This window comes from Capricornis sumatraensis, chromosome 23, assembly GCF_032405125.1.
Source record: "Capricornis sumatraensis isolate serow.1 chromosome 23, serow.2, whole genome shotgun sequence".
Classification (NCBI taxonomy): domain Eukaryota; kingdom Metazoa; phylum Chordata; class Mammalia; order Artiodactyla; family Bovidae; genus Capricornis; species Capricornis sumatraensis.
The window spans coordinates 19616326-19634204 of record NC_091091.1 but is presented as its reverse complement, the minus strand read 5'-3'; the positions used below and the strand labels follow the sequence as shown (position 1 = coordinate 19634204).

The 17879-nt window shown below is 44.8% G+C and overlaps 1 protein-coding gene across 1 annotated transcript in view; it reads left to right on the top strand.

The window, feature by feature from the left end:
- The window catches only part of CRTAC1 (cartilage acidic protein 1), a 151534-nt gene that overhangs the window by 12533 nt on the left and 121122 nt on the right, over positions 1 to 17879 (top strand). Inside the window, exon 2 of the mRNA XM_068961490.1 lies at positions 8373 to 8572. Coding sequence (XP_068817591.1) covers positions 8373 to 8572 — 200 coding nt within the window. The remainder of the gene's footprint in view (positions 1 to 8372; positions 8573 to 17879) is intronic.

Below are 17879 nucleotides of genomic sequence, written 5' to 3'. Positions count from 1 at the left end.
CTTCTAGAAGATTGAGATGTTCACAGTGGTGTGACAGGAGGTTTCTGAGCCAGCCGTGTAAAATGTAGGGTCACCCGGCACCTGCTGGCCTTCTGCTCCAGGCAGTACCATCCTGCTCTGCTTTCTTCCCCAAACTCCATATCCTGCCTCCTCCTATGATACTCTCTGGCTAAATAGATTTTCTTAATAGACCTCAACAAGCTGGTGATGAATTCTGGTAGCAGAAACATTTTTCACTTCAACTCCAATTGCAGCCTACACTCCCATCTGGGGACCACGAGTCTAGGGTAGTGGTTCTCAGCCCAGGCTGAGAATCTGGGTGCAGAACCATTAACATCATCAGGGGAGCTTCTAAAAATACAGTATGTGGCACCCGAGTCCTGCCCCAGACCAGTTATATCAGAAACTGGGGTAAAGGATCTGGGCAGCAACCTATCTCTAAAAACTCCCCATGTGATTTGACTGGGCAGCCAGGGTTTCAAATCATCAGTCTAGAGCCTTACTTCTGAAAGTAGAGTCTTGGGACCAGCAGCCTCAGCATCACCTGAAGGCTTGTTAGAATGCTGAATCTCAGGCCCCACCCCAGACCCACCAAATCAGAATCTGCGTTTTACCATGATCCTCAGGTGATTTGTAAGCATGTTACAGTTTAAGAAGCACTGCTTTGGGGGAAAGAACAGTTTCAAAATAACTGTATAACAAGTTGCAAGCAGTTTCTGCTGATTCACGTTATCATTTGGACAGAGTCCTTCCTTCTTCCGTTTAACAAACATTAAGTGCCTCCGAGTGCTCTATACCATGATGGTTTGGGTTTAGGGAAACACACTGGCCTGCTTATTTATCTTGGCTTGCAAATTCCTGCCCATGCCCCATTTTCTCTAGGCTCTGGCCATTAATAATAGCTGTCTATTGCCTACTAGGGAGAAGGCAATGGCAACCCACTCTAGTACTCTTGCCTGGAAAATCCGACGGATGGAGGAGCCTGGTAGGCTGCAGTCCATGAGGTCAATAGGAGTTGGACACGACTGAGTGGCTTCACTTTCACTTTTCAGTTTCATGCGTTGGAGAAGGCAATGGCAACCCACTCCAGTGTTCTTGCCTGGAGAACCCCAGGGATGGGGGAGCCTGGTGGGCTGCCGTCTATGGGGTCGTACAGAGTCGGACACGACTGAAGTAACTTAGCAGCAGCAGCATTGCCTACTAGACCTGATGACATCCCCTGCCCCTGCCACCACTCCAGTCCCAACCTTTTCCTTCTTCTCAATTTTTTGTCAGAATTAAAGTCAGAATCTCTCTTTGTCACTCCCTATCAACTGTGGTAATTTCACTTTGCACTGAAGATACCTAGTACTTCGAGTATCTAATGATCAATAAGCCTGCAGCCCTAGGACTGGTTTCAGTGTCTTAGATCTAGAAACAGAGAAGTTTCTTAAACTAATCACTATAGTATATATATATATATATATATATATATATATATATATGGCTTATGGACCATAAATGTGTAGTTTATGAACCAGGACCATCAGAATCACATGGGAGCTTATTCAAAATATAGATTCTTGAGCCCTCCTGCAGATCAATTGAATCAGAATCTGCATTTCAGCAAGACTTGCAGGTGATTCATATAGTACATATTAAAGTTTGAGACCTCTTTCAAAAGGACTTTTGCCCACTGTATACGGTTGTATTCAGTGCCCCTGACCTCACAGCAGGCCACTGTTGACCCATGCCTCCACCAGAGACTCCTGGATGTAGACAGGCACATCTGGCTCAGTCTCTTGTGGGGACACTGCTCCTTTCTCCTGGGTCCTGGTGCACACAAGGTTTTGTTTGTGCCCTCCAAGAGTCTGTTTCCCCAGTCCTGTGGAAGTCATATAATCAATACCTCTGGCCTCCAGAGTCAAAGCTGGGAGTTCTCAGTCCCTTTGCTGGATCCCCAGGTTGGGAAATCTGTTGTGGGTCCTAGAACTTTCTTAACAGTGTGAGAATTTCTTTGGTATAATTGTTTTGCGGTTTGTGGGTCGTCTGCTCGGCAGGTCTATGGTGGGGCTAATGGCGACCTCCTCCAAGAGCTTCCTAAGTGATCAATGCAAAGAAATAGAGGAAAACAATAAAATGGGAAAGACTGGAGATCTCTTCAAGAAAATTAGAGATATCAACGGAACATTTCACGCAAAGATGGGCTCGATAAAGGACAGAAATGGTATGGACCTAACAGAAGCAGAAGATATTAAGAAGAGGTGGCGAGAATACACAGAACTGTACAAAAAAGATCTTAATGACCCAGATAACCATGATGGTGTGATCACTCACCTAGAGCCAGACATCCTGGAGTGTGAAGAAAAGTGGACCTTGGAAAGAATCACTACAAACAAAGCTAGTGGAGGTGATGGAATTCCAGCTGAGCTATTTCAAATCCTAAAAGATGATGCTGTGAAAGTGCTGCACTCAATATGGCAGCAAGTTTGGAAAACTCAGCAGTGGCCACAGGGCTGGAAAAGGTCAGTTTTCATTCCAATCCCAAAGAAAAGCAATGCCAAAAAATGTTCAAACTGCCTCACAATTGCACTCATCTCACACGCTAGCAAAGTAATGCTCAAAATTCTCCAAACCAGGCTTCAACAGTTCATGAACTGAGAACTTCCAGATGTTCAAGCTGTATTTAGAAAAGGCAGAGGAACCAGAGATCAAATTGCCGACATCTGTTGGACCATCAAAAAAGCAAGAGAGTTCCAGAAAAACATCTACTTCTGCTTTATTGACTACACCAAAGCCTTTGACTGTGTGGATCACAACAATCTGGAAAATTCTTAAAGAGATGGGAATACCAGATCACCTTACCTGCCTCCTGAGAAATCTGTATGCAGTTCAAGAAGCAACAGTTAGAACTGGACATGGAACAACAGACTGGTTCCAAATTGGGAAAGGAGTACGTCAAGGCTGTATATTGTCACCCTGCTTATTTAACTTATATCTGGAGTACATGATGCAAAATGCTGGGCTGGATGAAGCACAAGCTGGAATCAAGATTGCTAGGGGAAATATCAATATATCAATATCAATATATCAGTAACCTCAAATATGCAGATGACACCACCCTTTTGGCAGAAAGCAAAGAGGAACTAAAGAGCCTCTTGAGGAAGGTGAAAGAGGAGAGTACAAAAGCTGGCTTAAAACTCAACATTCAGAAAACTAAGATCATGGCATCTGGTCCCATCACTTCATGGCAAAGATATGGCGAAACAATGGAAACAGTGAGAGACTATTTTCTGGGGCTCCAAAATCACTGCAGATGGTGACTGCGGCCATGAAATTAAAAGGCACTTGCTCCTTGGAAGAAAAGCTATGACAAACCTAGACAGCATATTAAAAAGCAGAGACATTACTTTGCCGACAAAGGTTTGTCTAGTCAAAGCTATGGTTTTTCCAGTAGTCATGCATGAATGTGAGAGTTGGAGCATAAAGAAAGCTGAGTGCCAAAGAAGAGATGCTTTCTTGAACTGCAGTGTTGGAAAAGACTCTTGAGAGTCTCTTGGACTGCAAGGAGATCAAACCAGTCAATCCTAAAGAAAGTCAGTCCTGAATATTTTGGCCACTTTCACTTTTCACTTTCATGCATTGGAGAAGGAAATGGCCACCCACTCCAGTGTTCTTGCCTGGAGAATCCCAGGGACGGGGGAGCCTGGTGGGCTGTTGTCTCTGGGGGTGCACAGAGTCGGACACGACTGAAGCGACTTAGCAGTAGCAGATGCAAAGAACTGACTCCTTAGAAAAGACACCAATGCTGGGAAAGATTGAAGGAAGGAGGAGAAAGGAACCAGATGGTTGGATATCATCACTGACTCGGTGGACATGAGTTTGAGCAAGCTCTGGGACTTGGTGAGTGACAAGGAAGCCTGGCGTGCTGCAGTCCATGGGGCTGCAGAGTCAGACACAACTGAGCGACTGAACTGAAAGTTTGAGAAGCACTAAAGCCCTGGTATAGAACTGTGTTTCTCAAATTTTGCAAATTAGAATCATATAGGGAGCCTCTAAAGTTCTGATGCCCCCACTGCATCTTATACCAAGTAAGTGAGAATACCTTGGGTTGAAGCCCAGGCATAAGTATTTTTCTATTATGGTAAAATATTCACAACGTAAAATTTACTGTTTTGGCCATTTGTAAGCATTTGATTCAGCGATGTTAAATACACTCATGCTGTCATGCAAACATCACTACCATCCATCTCCGGAACTTTTCATCTTCCCAAACTGAAACTCCATAACCATTAAACACTAACTTCCCATTCCCCTCTTCTCCCAGCCCCTGGTAACCACCATCTACTTTCTGCCTCAATGAATTTGACTATTCCAGATACTTCGTAGAAGTGGAATCATACAGCATTCGTCTTTTGTGACTGGCGTCCTTCACTCAGCGTGATGTCTTCTAGGTTCATTCCTGTTGCAGCATGTGTCAGAATTTCCTTCCTTTTTAAGGCAGATCATATTCCATTGTAGGTATTTGCCACACTTTGGACATGTAGATTGATGGACACTTGGGCTCCTGTAACTTGCTTGTGGCTATGGTGAATAATACCGTTACAAACTGGGGTATACAATTATCTGTTCGAGTCCCTTCTTTCAATTCTTTTGGGTATATACCCAGAAATGGAATTGCTAGATCACATGGTAATTGTTTTTTGGACTTTTTTGAAGAACTGCTGCTGCGCAGCAGTTTTCCACAGCAGCTGCACCATTTTACAGTCCCATCAGCAATGCATATGGGTCCCAATTTCTCCACATCCTCACCAACAATTGTTATTTTCTGGTTTTTTGATTATAGCCATTCTAATGGATGCAAAGTGTTATCTTATTATGGGTTTGAGTTGCATTTCCCTAGTGATTAGTGACATCGAGCATCTTCTTTTATACTTATTGACCAGTTGTGTATTTTCTTTGGAGAAATGTTTATTCAGGTCTTTTGAATTGGGTTCTTTTGTTGTTGTTGAGTTACAAGAGTTCTTTATATATTCTGGATATTAGTCCTTTATCAGATATATGATTTGCAAATATTTTCTCCCATTCCGTAGGTTGCCTTTTCACTCTATTGATAGCATCCTGTGATGCACAAAAGTTTTAAATTTGGTGTAGTCCATTTAATCTATGTTTTCTTCTGTTGCCTGTGCTTTTGGTGTCACAGCCAAGAAATTATTTTCAGACGTGTATTTTTTAAAGCTCCTCAAGTGATTTCATTATACAGCTAAGGTTGAGCAGTGTGTCTCAAACTTTAATATGCATTTAGACCACCTGAAATCTTGTTAAAACGCACATTTTGCTTTATTAAGTCTGGGGTAGGGCCCATGACTCTGCATATCTAAGAAACTCCTAGCTGATGCTTATGCTATTGGTCTGGGGACCACTGAGCAGCCAGGGTATAGAGGAGCATTTCAGTGATTTCCTTCATCTGAGGCCTGAGATCAAGGGTGAGTATTTGCCAGGGCTTTTCCTAAGTTTCCCGCTATACCTGTTCCCCAGCAGGCCCTCAGCTGACCCTCTAACTTTCAGCTGGTGCTGAGCAGCACTGGTGGGTACGCTAAGGGCCTTTGGCATAGCAGAAAAATGAAAAATAAAGGACCTGTTCCCCCTACTCCACTCTCAGCCCACCCCCCAGGGGGAGATCATCCACTGGTCTGCCCCTGCTTGGTGCATTCACCTCCACGCTAATGATGGCCAGTTCCTGTCTGGCCTTGGCCCCTGTAAGGAAATCGCTATAGAGCTCTGCTGAAAAGCTGTTTGGCTCAAAATATATTTATTAATAATATGCTCAGAAAGGAAAACCACACAGGTTGGTCTGAAGTTTATGGAAAAAGCTGGGGGGAAAAACTGCCAAAGGCCTGCTTCTAAAATATATTAATTAATCCATCATAGAATTTTAGAGCCAGAAAGGACCTTTAGAGATCTACTCCCAAACCCTCATTTTGGAGAAGAAAGCTGGCACCCAGTGAGGCTATGACTTGCTCAAGGCCATCAAGCAAAATAGAGGTCAGCCCATAGGTGTGTTATTTCTTTTTAATCTAGCTTTAGGCAGCGTGTGTGCTAAGGCACTTCAGTTGTGTCCGACTCTTTGCAGTCCCATGGCCTGTAGCCCACCAGGCTCCTCTGTCCATGGGGATTTTCCCAGCAAGAATACTGGAGTGGGTTGCCTTTCCCTTCTGCAGGGGATCTTCCTGACCCTGGGATCAAACCTGGTTCTCTTATGTCTCCTGCATTGGCAGTTGAGTGCTTTACCCACTGAACCACCTGGGAAGCCCAGGTTTAGGTTATTTATATGGAAATGGATAACACAGAGTAGCTACTTCTTTCAGATGGCTCCTTGAATTAAAGCTTTTACTTTTCAAAAAAAGATAAATCAAGAGGCTGGATTTGTGCCCTTCATGGCCTTCATTAGAAAATCTCTACCTGATGTTTATATGACCCTAATAGGACCCTTATATGACCTACCACTCCCTGGTGGCAGTGACCCTATTTTCAGGTACAGTGCTAGGAAGAACTTAAGATCTTCTAGAAGGCATGCTCAGTACTGCTTTTCCTTCCATGTCCACTGCAAATGTTGTAAGCTGCTCACAGTACTCTCAAGCCACTGCCAATCAGTCTGGCTGTCAGGCTGAAACTCATTTGCCACCCCTACACTAGAGTTCATACCTTGAAAAGCCCTGTGACCTTCAGATCCACCCTACAGGTCAACATGTTTATACTGGTTATTAAATACTCTTTAGCTTCTCACTACCCCACCCCACCCCAGCTGCTCATTAATCCAATTATGAGTTCCCTTTATCCAACCAAACTTCTTGCCAAGACACAGAACTCTCGGAGTGATGTGTTTGCCTTTGGTGATTAGACAGCCCAGGAGATGATGCTGTCATGTTCAGACATCTCTGTAATTGGGACTGACCTCATCTGATAGTGCAGCACCCAGCATGTGCCCTCTGAACACAGTGCCAGAACTTCCTTCCCAGGAAGGCTCACCGAGGTTAGTTTCTACGCTGCAGTTGGAGCCCTGCCCCTGGGTCTCTCTCCAGCCTCTCCAGTGAGGAATTAGAGGGGCTTCTGAATCACGTTTAGCTCTGAAGACAGAGCCTGGGCCTTTCGTTTTGATCTCTGGGTTCTGAACTGGAGAGAGCGCCTATGCTGGCAGGAGTGTCTGTCTCCATCTGGGGAGTCAGTCTTCAGATCCTCTCTTCATTAAGACATCAGCCTCACTCAGCCTTGCTCTTGGCTGCCAGACACACTGACAAGCCAGCAGGAAAAGCTCCATCAGGAAGAGGTGTGCCTCCCTCTGAAGGCACTGCTTTGCCTGTGGGACGGGACCTGTGCAGACTTCGTAGGACTTGTCCCAAGGGAGCCTTTGGAATGCTCTGAGAGGTCTGATTCTAAGCCTGCAGGCAGCATCTCAGGGTGGTGCTGTCTCTAGTGTTCTAAGTGTCTTCATTGCTCACGCAAGGAGAGGGTGGAGTCCTTCCACTTGGCCATTCTCATTTGTCTCCTGGGTGGCTGCCACCAGCTCCCGTAGCCCCAGGCTGTTTGGCAACACCCTGAGTTATGTTAGAGATATAATAATGAATTATACAATGGATTATACATAATTAATTTATAATAAAACACACACAATGGTTTAATTTCTCCCAGTGAATGATGTGCCGCCCGCCAGTTCCTGCTGGGATACATTCCATAACTGACTGCTTCCTGGTCTGGAGGCGATGGCCAGCGGCCCTAGGGAGGGACCTTGGCAGGGGAACCTTCCAAGTCACAGATTCTGGCTGGGCTACCTCCGGGGTCGGTCCCACACAAGGATAACCCATTACTTTCTCTGCTATTGTTCTAGACGGGGACCCTCATGGAGGTCTCACCTGTCCCTGGATCGTCTGAGATCTGTTGTTTTCTTCTTTCTCCCAGAGCATGAAAGATGCATGTGTATTTCTCCCTCCGTGCCTTCCTTCCCTCCCGAATATGTGTCGAGTGTCTCTTATGTGCCAGACACTGTCCTTGGCTTAATGTGCATCCATGAACAAAACAGACAACGATCCTTGCCCTGGTGGAGCCTATGTCCTAGCTGAGGGAGATAGACACTAAATAGTAAAACACGATGAATGCGGGAGTCATCTGGCATGTTATACAGTGATAGATGCTGTGGAAAGCGAAAAGGCCGAGGAGCATGAGGGTGACCTCAGTGATGGGGGAAGGTCACAGTTTGAAAGAGCGTAGCCAGGACGGGTCTTGTGGAGAAGTGGCAGCCCTCCAGGAAGCGGGAAGAAAGGCGCTTCCGCGCCAACCTGGGATTCGATTTTCCTGGGCTGCTTTCGGTCAGTAACATTTGTGACTTCTGGTTTCAGATGTCCCAGGTGCTTCTATTCCTGCTGCTGCTGTGGCTTCTGCCCCTGACGGAGGGATCCCAGCGGGCTGAACCCATGTTCACGGCAGTCACCAGCGCGGTCCTGCCCCCTGACTATGACAGCAACCCCACCCAGCTCAACTACGGAGTGGCAGTGACTGACCTGGACCGTGATGGGGACTTTGAGGTCGTTGTGGCTGGGTAAGTGCCTCCCACCTTGAGTCTGACAGATATATCAGTCAGCTTTTGCTACAATAGGGCCGGATAACAAGTAACTCCAAGAACCCAGTGGCTGGCAACAGCACGCATTCTCGCTCACACGGGTCTTGGCTGGGCTCAGCTGGGGTCTGGGAGGCTGCATCCTTGCCCTTTTGCTGTAGCAGTGAATTGGGATGGAGGGTAGACTGGAAGAAAGCGGTTTGATCCACAGGCTTTCCAGAGAGAAGATTTGAATGCTGTGCTTCAAGGCATTCTGTTCATATTTCAGCTGCCTTAGTTATACCAGTGTTACTTCCTTACCAATGAGACTGTAGAATCTCTATATAGGAGGGGCTTGAGGGTAGCAGTTATGATAGAGGGGGATGCTCAAAGCTGCCTTTGCATGGCATTTTACACAAGATTAAGAAATCATTAATTGCCTGTTTCAGAGAAGGGGGAAATAGGGGGGTGAAGAGGGATGGCTAAACTCCTTCTAAACCATGCCTTGGTACCCCTGCTCCCTTCTCTCCTGAGAAGCAACAGTGTGTAGCAAGAAAAGGTTTGAGTTCATGCCCTGGATCTACAGCTTTCTAGTTGCATGACCTTGAGTGAGCCCCTTGTGCCCTGAGATTCAGATGTATCATCTGGAAAAATGGGGATAGCAATGCGCCTCCTCGTCCTGTTAAAAGCTTTAACAGGCTATTGCACTTGACAGTTCATTGTAAATTCTTCCAGTTGCCATTAATAATCATTATTTATGGAGCACAGATATGTGCCAGACACTGTGCTAAGCCTTTCACATACACTGTCTTATCCTCTTGACAACACTATGAAGTAAATAGACAAGAAGAGGAAATTACGGTTCAGAGACAATGAGTGGCTTGCCCTCCATCAAGCAAATAGTAAAGAGGATGAGTCAGGATTTGAACCCCAAGGCTCTCTAACTATAGAGCTGCTAAAGTACATTGTACAAAGTTTAGTTATCACTTCAAAAATCAGCCAATCAATAAAAACACAACAAGGGCCTGTCAACCTCATTCTGGAAGGCCGGAGTTTTTATGGCTGCACTGAACAAAGTAAATGGCAAGTAACATTATTTGTAGCGTTACATGTAACAGTAGAAAGCGTTGACTTTGGAACCAGAAAACCTGGTTTTAATCCTGTCCTATCCAATAGTTGTGTTCCATGTGCAAATTACTTAAAGTGGGGAAAGCTCCACTTTCCTCATCTGCAAAATGGGTGTGTTGAAATCTACCCCTGCCTACCACACACGGTGAAGATCAGTGGTAATGATGTATAGACAAGATACTTCATGAGTGCGTTTCTTCCTTTTTTTATTCTACCCCCCAAAAGAGTAGAAATTCCTAGATTCTAGGTTCTCCTGGAAGTCTAGATTAGTGGCTGACAAACAGAACTTTCTATGATGATGTAGAAGTTCTGTGTTGGTTCTGTCCAATATAGTGTCCACGGGCATGAGACTGTTGAGCACTTGCAATGTGGCTACTGTGCCCAAGGAACTGAACTTTATTTCATTGTAACAGCTACAGCTCTGGGACATCAGAAGGAAAAACTAAAGAGCAGAATGTGATAGAAAAAGGAGAAACAGAAACGGTTGTAACGATCCCCTTATTACCTGTGCAGGGTTGGGGCCAGGCAGCTTGTCTGTGTTCAGGTCTGTGTCTGTCCAGTGACTGTCTAAATCCAAAAAGAGTCTTCTTGGCCAAACGCTGCCAACTGGAGCCTGTGCCACTGCACCAGGGTCTCTGGGTGAGGGGCTGGGAGGCACTCCTGAGATGTTCTGGTTGGTCCTGCCTCCTGCCAGGTGACACCAGCCTCCCTCTGGTAGGCACTGGGAGCCGACAGAGGACAAAGAACAGTGAGGCAACTTCCCTGCTTCCCATCCTTCCCTCCTCTGGGGCCCCTACAAGTTACTGTGATGAGCAGGCTCTCCTTTGATCTTGGATGGTGGGCCACCAGCTCAGATTTCCATCCCACCCATCCTTTGAGGTGCAGGGGATGGTTACTGCATCTCCTGAGCATCCTGCTTTTTGCTTTCCCAGTGCTGGGCATTCACTTCATCTTCTCTTTCTTTTATTTTTTTTTAATAATTTTAAACATTTATTTCTGTGTTTGGTTGTTATTTTGCTGGGACTTCATTGCTGGGAGGGCTTCTCTGTGGCTGTGATAAGTAGGGCCCACTCTCTAGTTGCAGTGCACGGACTTCTCACGGCTGTGGCTCCTCTTGTTGCAGACCATGGACTTTAGGGCGTGCAAGCTTCTGTAGTTGCAGCGTGTGAGCTCAGTGGGTGCAGCTCCCAGACCCTAGAACAGGGGCTCAATAGTTGCAGCACCCAGGCTTAGCTGCTTCTCAGTATGTAGCATCTTCCTGGACCAGGGATTGAACCCATGTCTCCTGCACTGGCAGGCAGATTCTTTACCACTGAGCCACCAGGGAAGCCCTGCCCTTTCCTTTATATTTACCTGTCTGGTCTTAGCTGTGGCATGCAGGATCTTAACTGTGGCACTCGGGCTTCTCTCCAACTGTGACACGTGGGCTTTGTTGCCCTGCGGAATGTGGGATCTTAGTTCCCTGACCGGGGATCAAACCCACATCCCCTGCACTGGACTGAGGATTCTTAACTACTGGACCGCCAGGGAAGTCCCTCATCTTCCTTTCCAGTGAAGCTTTTTTCACTTTCTGTTCCAAGGAACTCAATAAATTTACTTTTGTGTCTTCTACGGTAGAGAAGCTAGATCATCTTTCATAGGCAGTTTAGAGTAGATGTCCAAAGCTTGTCCAGCTTGCTGCTTCCTGTGGGGCCTGCAGCACTTTGGAGTCATCCTCCAGAAAAGCAACCTAGACCATCCTGAATCAACCATAATTCAAGGAAAGACTGAGCCAGGCGGCTCCTAACTGAGAAAGTTTGGATTGCTGGGTGTTCTGAAAGATGATGCTGCTCACCCCTAGCAAAGGGCTTCCTAGGTGGCATTAGTGGTAAAGAACCTGCCTGCCAATGAGAATCCACATAAGAAATGCAGATTCGATCCCTAGGTCGGGAAGATCCCGTAGAGTAGGGCCTGGCCACCCACTCCAGTATTCTTGCCTGGAGAATCCCATGGACAGAGGAGGCTGGAGGGCTATAATCCATAGGGTCACAAAGAGTCAGACAAGACTGAAGCAACTTAGCATGCATGTTTGCACCCCCAGCAAAAAAGAAGAATTGCATGGAGGGCAGGATGGTGAAATATGGCAGCCTCCCAGCTCTAGGTCAGGCCTTCTTTGTGGCTGTTATGAAGCATTGTGAATTCTCAGAGCGTCAGAAAGACGTGTTCTAATTTAAGTACCAAAATACATTCCAAAGGCAAATATAACTTTTTATTATCTTCAGCTCAGGATGGTTTGTCACTGTCTTTCTTCTTTGGGCTGGATAACCAGGAGTTGACTATATAGACATATTTACATCAGAACCTTGGGAGGTCATTCGGTCCACCCCTTGCCCTCCAGTAAGGTCACACCTATGGTTTTTGGAGGCTCCATTTATTTAAAGCCTTTCAAGGGAATGTGTGCAACCTTTTCATAATCCAGCTCAATTACTTATATTAAAAAATCTGATTAATCTAAACCCGTCATATTTGAGCTTAGTAAGCCATTTCTTTTAACTTTTGCCTTGCTATTATTACCTTTGAAGATATAAACCAAGTAAGTGGTCACTACCCTTTCAAGTAATGACAGCTAGGATCATTGCTCTGCCTTTCATGACCTGTGGAGTTCTTGGCGGTGTTTCTGATTTTGACTTTTATTCAGTTTCATCCACCCCACACCCATATTTGGGGTTTCCCTGGTGGCTCAGGCAGTAAAGAATCTGCCTGTAATGTGGGAGACCTGGGTTCATCCCTGGGTCATTTGGGAAGATACCCTGGGGAAGGGAATGGCTACCAACTCCAGTATTCTTCTTGCCTGGAGAATTCCACAGACAGAGAAGCCTGGTGTGCTACAGTCCATAGGGTCACAAAGAGTCGGACATGACTGAGTGCCTAACTTATACCCATATTTAACTCTGTTTCCTTCTCTGTTTGATGGTAGAGGCTGTTTAGGAATCACGTAGTGGGAATTGAAACTTTGAAAAATGGAATGTGAATGCCTTTATGTGGGCACCTCGGGTCCAGCTCCTGAGAGGCCCACTCTCTATTATCTTGTAGACCTTTCCATTAGCCAGCCCCTGAAGGCATCTGCGTTTCAACCCCTGGGATAATGGCCAACTCTTCAGTTTATAAGATGCACTGTACTTGAACTTGTCTTGGATTTGTTGACCTTGTAGCATGTCTGATTCCAGCCTGTTGCTTTGAGTATTTACTCTTTGAATAGGTTTGTTTTGTTTTGCTTTTTTGGTATCCTCATTCTGGGTATTGATGGCATTGATTCTGAACATGTTGTGGGTGAGTTTGTGTTGTATTTCAGAGTCTTAAGTTAATTGTGATGGAAGGCATGTGCTTTCATCCGACCCTGGGAGGAGCAGACGGTGACCGCCCTTTGTTCTGCAGGGATGGGGGAGGGAGAGGGACGGCTCAGCTCCTCCGCCACAGCTGGGCGAGTGCCTCCGCATGTGGAGGGCTTATCTGTTAACCGGCAGGTGCATGATTGCGGGTCTGCCTACAGTCTCTTCCCTGCGGGGTGAGGGGAGGATTTGATCACCCCCGGAGACATTGGTGCACGAACAGACCATTGAAGATCTTCGAGATGAGTTCCCTGGGTAAATAAAAAACCTGGTGGCTCCTCCTTTTCTCAGTGGAACTAAACACCCAATCTACAGTCTCATGCAGTCTGGAACAGAATCCCTGTTGGTGTCAATCTTGCACAATTCCTTCAGAGGAGCTTTTGCTTCCTGGGATATCCCCAGAGGTCTGAGATAACCCCTCTACACTGTCAGTTTCCAAGAAGTTTTCCCCAGATGGAAAGATTGCAGTGGTTGTAAAATTTAAATTACGATTTAGATCAGTTTTTCTACACAAAGAGCATCCACTTGATAAAACCTTAGTGCATTCCTCACACTTGGAAGGGTTTCATTTAAAGGGATGCTACATATTGTAAACCCGCGTTTCATTTTTTCTTAATTTTGTAACTATGTCAGAAGACTTTTAAAATTTACTAAAATTAATTGAATTACTTGAAAGGCAAACTGATTCAATTACCAGATTAGTCATAATCATATGAGAGATATTTTTGCCATTATAAGTAATAAGAACAATGATAAAGAATGATATATTTATCTATGATTTAACCAAAGCAGCATTTATGGATTTTATTACAAGTATCCATAGATATATATGGTATCTATAGGTGGCATCATCGACTCAATGGACATGAGTTTGGGCAAACTCGCGGAGTGACGGACAGGGAAGCCTGCCGTTCTGCAATTCATGGGGTCACAAAGAGCTGGATACACTTAGTGGCTGAACAACAACAGCAACAACAGATGTGTATAGTATGTGTAGATAGATAGAGTAGATAGATGTTGCATTCATATACATATATTAGATGTATGTCATAAGTATAAATATATATTGTACATATGCATATATATATATACACATACTTTTAACAAAAGAGGAAAAATACTTTTGAAATTTTAGCCTTAACTTTTATAAAATACAATATTGTAATAGATTTGATCATCAGTTTTGACAACCTGAAGTGTTAGATTATTTCAATTTCTTTTTAAGATACATTTTACATTGTGATAGCACGAATATGTTTTCTTGCAAAAGGATCCATGCAATATAGATAAAGAAAAATTCCATCTTTATCAACCTCCCATCCCTATTCCAAGCTCATCCCAGTTCTCATCCAGAATAGCAATTGTTTCCAGGTTGGTGCTTATACTTATGGAAATTTCTATGTTACATATATCTATTTTAAAAATATGTAATTTTGAGGGGTATCAAACTTTTGTTTCAAAACTTGCTCTTCTTCAGTGTGTAACATACTCTTTGCTCAAACATGTGGATCTAACTTAATGTTTTTAACTTACTCTGTGTGGATGTACCGCCTTTGTTTTGCCACTCCTCAAGTGATGTTTAAGCTGACTGTAATCTGTGACCATTGCAGACAATGGTGTACTGCACATCCTTACACACATATGCAGATATTTCTCTGGGATAGATACCAAGAAGTGGAAATGCTGGGAATAATATGTGCATTTTAAATCTTAATGAATATTGTTTCCAATCTCAATCTTTTCCTGTGTATTCATAGCCTAGAAATAAAAGGTGATTTGGGGGGTTGTGATATCAATAGCTATTCAAACACCTACTATGTGTACTGCCACATAGGTTCCAGGATATGAACTTTATCAATTTTGATGTAATAAAGAAGGGGGATGTCCTATTCTACATCGTTAAAAGAAGCCGCTGCTGTTAAAAATTGGATTGAGGAACTTCAATACTCTGATTCAAACTGCTAAAAACCCTCCTCTAAAGCTTCCTCTGCAAAAATATATTTCTTAAATGGGTCACCCTTAACCCTAAGATTCATTGTCATCAGTATCATGGAAGAATGACTGCAGGGTGCCAGCTCTTCTGCTATAGTTAAGCATGGACTGCCCTTGATTTTGAATACTAACAAGGAATGCGCTGGAGCAGGAGCCAGGACTTTAAAACCCACTCTTAAAACTTCTCTAAAAAGGTTACTCAGCAGTGCATGGCAGGTTTTCCAAGATGTCTCAGTGCTATAAATGAACTTCCTTCTCCTCAGCTCTGGGTGGCCAGAAGCAATGGGCGAAAATTCCACTCTCACCTCCAAGTCACAGACTCTCCTGACAGCTTAGAGGACTGAGGCCCTTACTGTGTTACACTGGCCACACACACACACACACAGTAAGGTGTCAGAAGGTGTGGTAGACAGAATAATGGCCTTCCAAAGATACCCATGGCTTAAACCCCAGAACCAATGAATATGTGACGTTGCACGGCAAAAGGGACTCTGCAGAGGTGATCAAGTTAAGGACCTTGAGATAGGGACATTATTCTGGATTATCTGAGTGGGCCCAATGTAATCACAGTCCTTAATGTGAAAAAAGGAAGGCAGAAGAGGAGGTCCTAGTGATCCAATGTGAGACAGACTCAACCCACCATTTCTGGCTCTGAGAGAGGGGCCTGAGTCAAGGAATGTGAGTGGCCTGTAGATGCTGGGAAAAGTAAGGAAAGAGATTTACCCCTAGAGCTTCTTGAGGGGAATGCAGTTCTGCCAACACTCATTTCAGCACAGACCAGGGTTGGAACATACACAAGTGTCAGATAATCAGTTTGTATTGTTTTATGCCACTACGTTTGTGGTGATTTGTTACAGCAACAATGGGAAACTAACATTAATGTATTAGGTAAAGGTCAGGTGCGTGTGTGTGCTCAGTCGCGTCTGACTCTTTGCAACCCCATGGACTGTAGCCTGCCGGGCTCCTCTGTCCATAGGATTCTCCAGGCAAGAATACTGGCTGCTGCTGCTGCTGCTAAGTCGCTTCAGTCGTGTCCAACTCTGTGTGATCCCATAGACGGCAGCTCACCAGGCTCCCCTATCCCTGGGATTCTCAAGGCAAGAACACTGGAGTGGGTTGCCATTTCCTTCTCCAATGCATGAAAGTAAAGTCGCTCAGCCGTGTCCGACTCTAAGCACCCCCACGGACTGCAGCCTACCAAGGCTCCTCCGTCCATGGGATTTTCCAGGCAAGAGTACTGGAGTGGGGTAAGTGGATTGCAATTTCCAGCTCTGGGGGATCTTCCCAACTCAGGGACTGAACTCGAGTCTCTGTGTCTCCTGCATTGGAAAGTGGATTCTTTACCACTGCTCCACCTGGGAAGTCAAAGGTCAGGTGCTAGGTGATATTTCTCAGAGATGTAACGGCCATTACCTATGAACATTTTAATAGTATTGTTTTACTAATTTCACAGCAATAAGAGAAGTATACCACCCACAAACATGTTATTTAGAAGAATAAGAGAACATACTTAAAAGAGATATATCACCAACAAAGTATTATTATTCCTATAATCTAGTATTATTTCTATTCATTGACAGCTCCCTAAGAATAGGTCCCTAAAATCACACTTGGTTCCTGGGTGACCCTCCACCCACCACAGTAACTCAACCTGCAGCTCACCATTTGACTCCCAGTCCCATGGGTGGTTGGAAACTGCGAGAGGGATTCAGAGCTTTTAAAGATCTCACTGTCCTTGAAGACAGACACACTCACTTCAGTGAGTCATAGGTGACTTGTGCCCCCAGGGAGATGCAAACGTTCCAGGAGGTTGGAGCAGGTGGAGAGTCCTTCCCAATGAGAATCACAGAGGTGGCATTTGGATGGTCTCAAGAAGGATAGGTTAGGTCTCTTTAACAAGGGTGCAAAGGCCTCTCTGGGTCGAAGAGAACCTCAGGCTTATTTGGGTTTTGTTGTTTATTTGTTTATTTCAACTTAACTTTTTTTTTTTAAAGCATTCTGACAAAAAAAACTGATTTTCACAGAGTATTGAAGAGTATTTATAAAAAGCTGCTCCAAAATAGTAATATAATTAAGACACTAAAATTGCCTCTGCTGAAAACGGAAAAGCTACTTTTAGTCTGAATTTTTCATCCATTCAGAAAATGGATATATGCCCTGTCTCCAGTCACGTTCCTTTAATTTCTCTTCTATTTCTTTTTTCTTTAAAGTGGTGGGCTGGTTGGAAGGTCTTCCTTGCCCCTCGGATCCCACACCAGACTCCCCAAGGTACAGGCCCATAGCAGGCTAGAGCCCAGACCAACCCTCCTCCCCACGCTTGCAGCCCTTAGGCCTTTTTCCCAGCTCCCTAGCCTCCGCCATCCCCTTCCTCCCCCAAACTCAACTCACACCTCTCTCTGGAGCAAGTGCCCTTTGCACTCCCAGAATCACTTCTGCTCAGGGTGTCCGATCTGACCCCTGCCTCCCTCTCTTGTGTTTTTCCTCGCGCACTCCTTCTCACCAGTCCTACTGACCTGGTGAGTCACCTTCTTTCAAGAATGCTGTGGTTATGACTTCATTTTCCTTGTGAGGAATCAGTTGCTTTTCAAAACATGCACGGATGTGAAGAAGCTAAAAGCAGACACTCCCTGCTTCCGATTTTTACATGCTCTCCCCTTATTTGCAGACTAAACTTGGGAAGGGGTGGAGGGAGGAAGCAACTGATGTCTTGTATTTTACTTACATCATCTCGTTTTAAACCATCACAGCAGCCCCTATGATATGTAGCATTTAATTGAGTCTAACTCACATATTTTTTCACATTTTTTTTATTGAGGTATAGT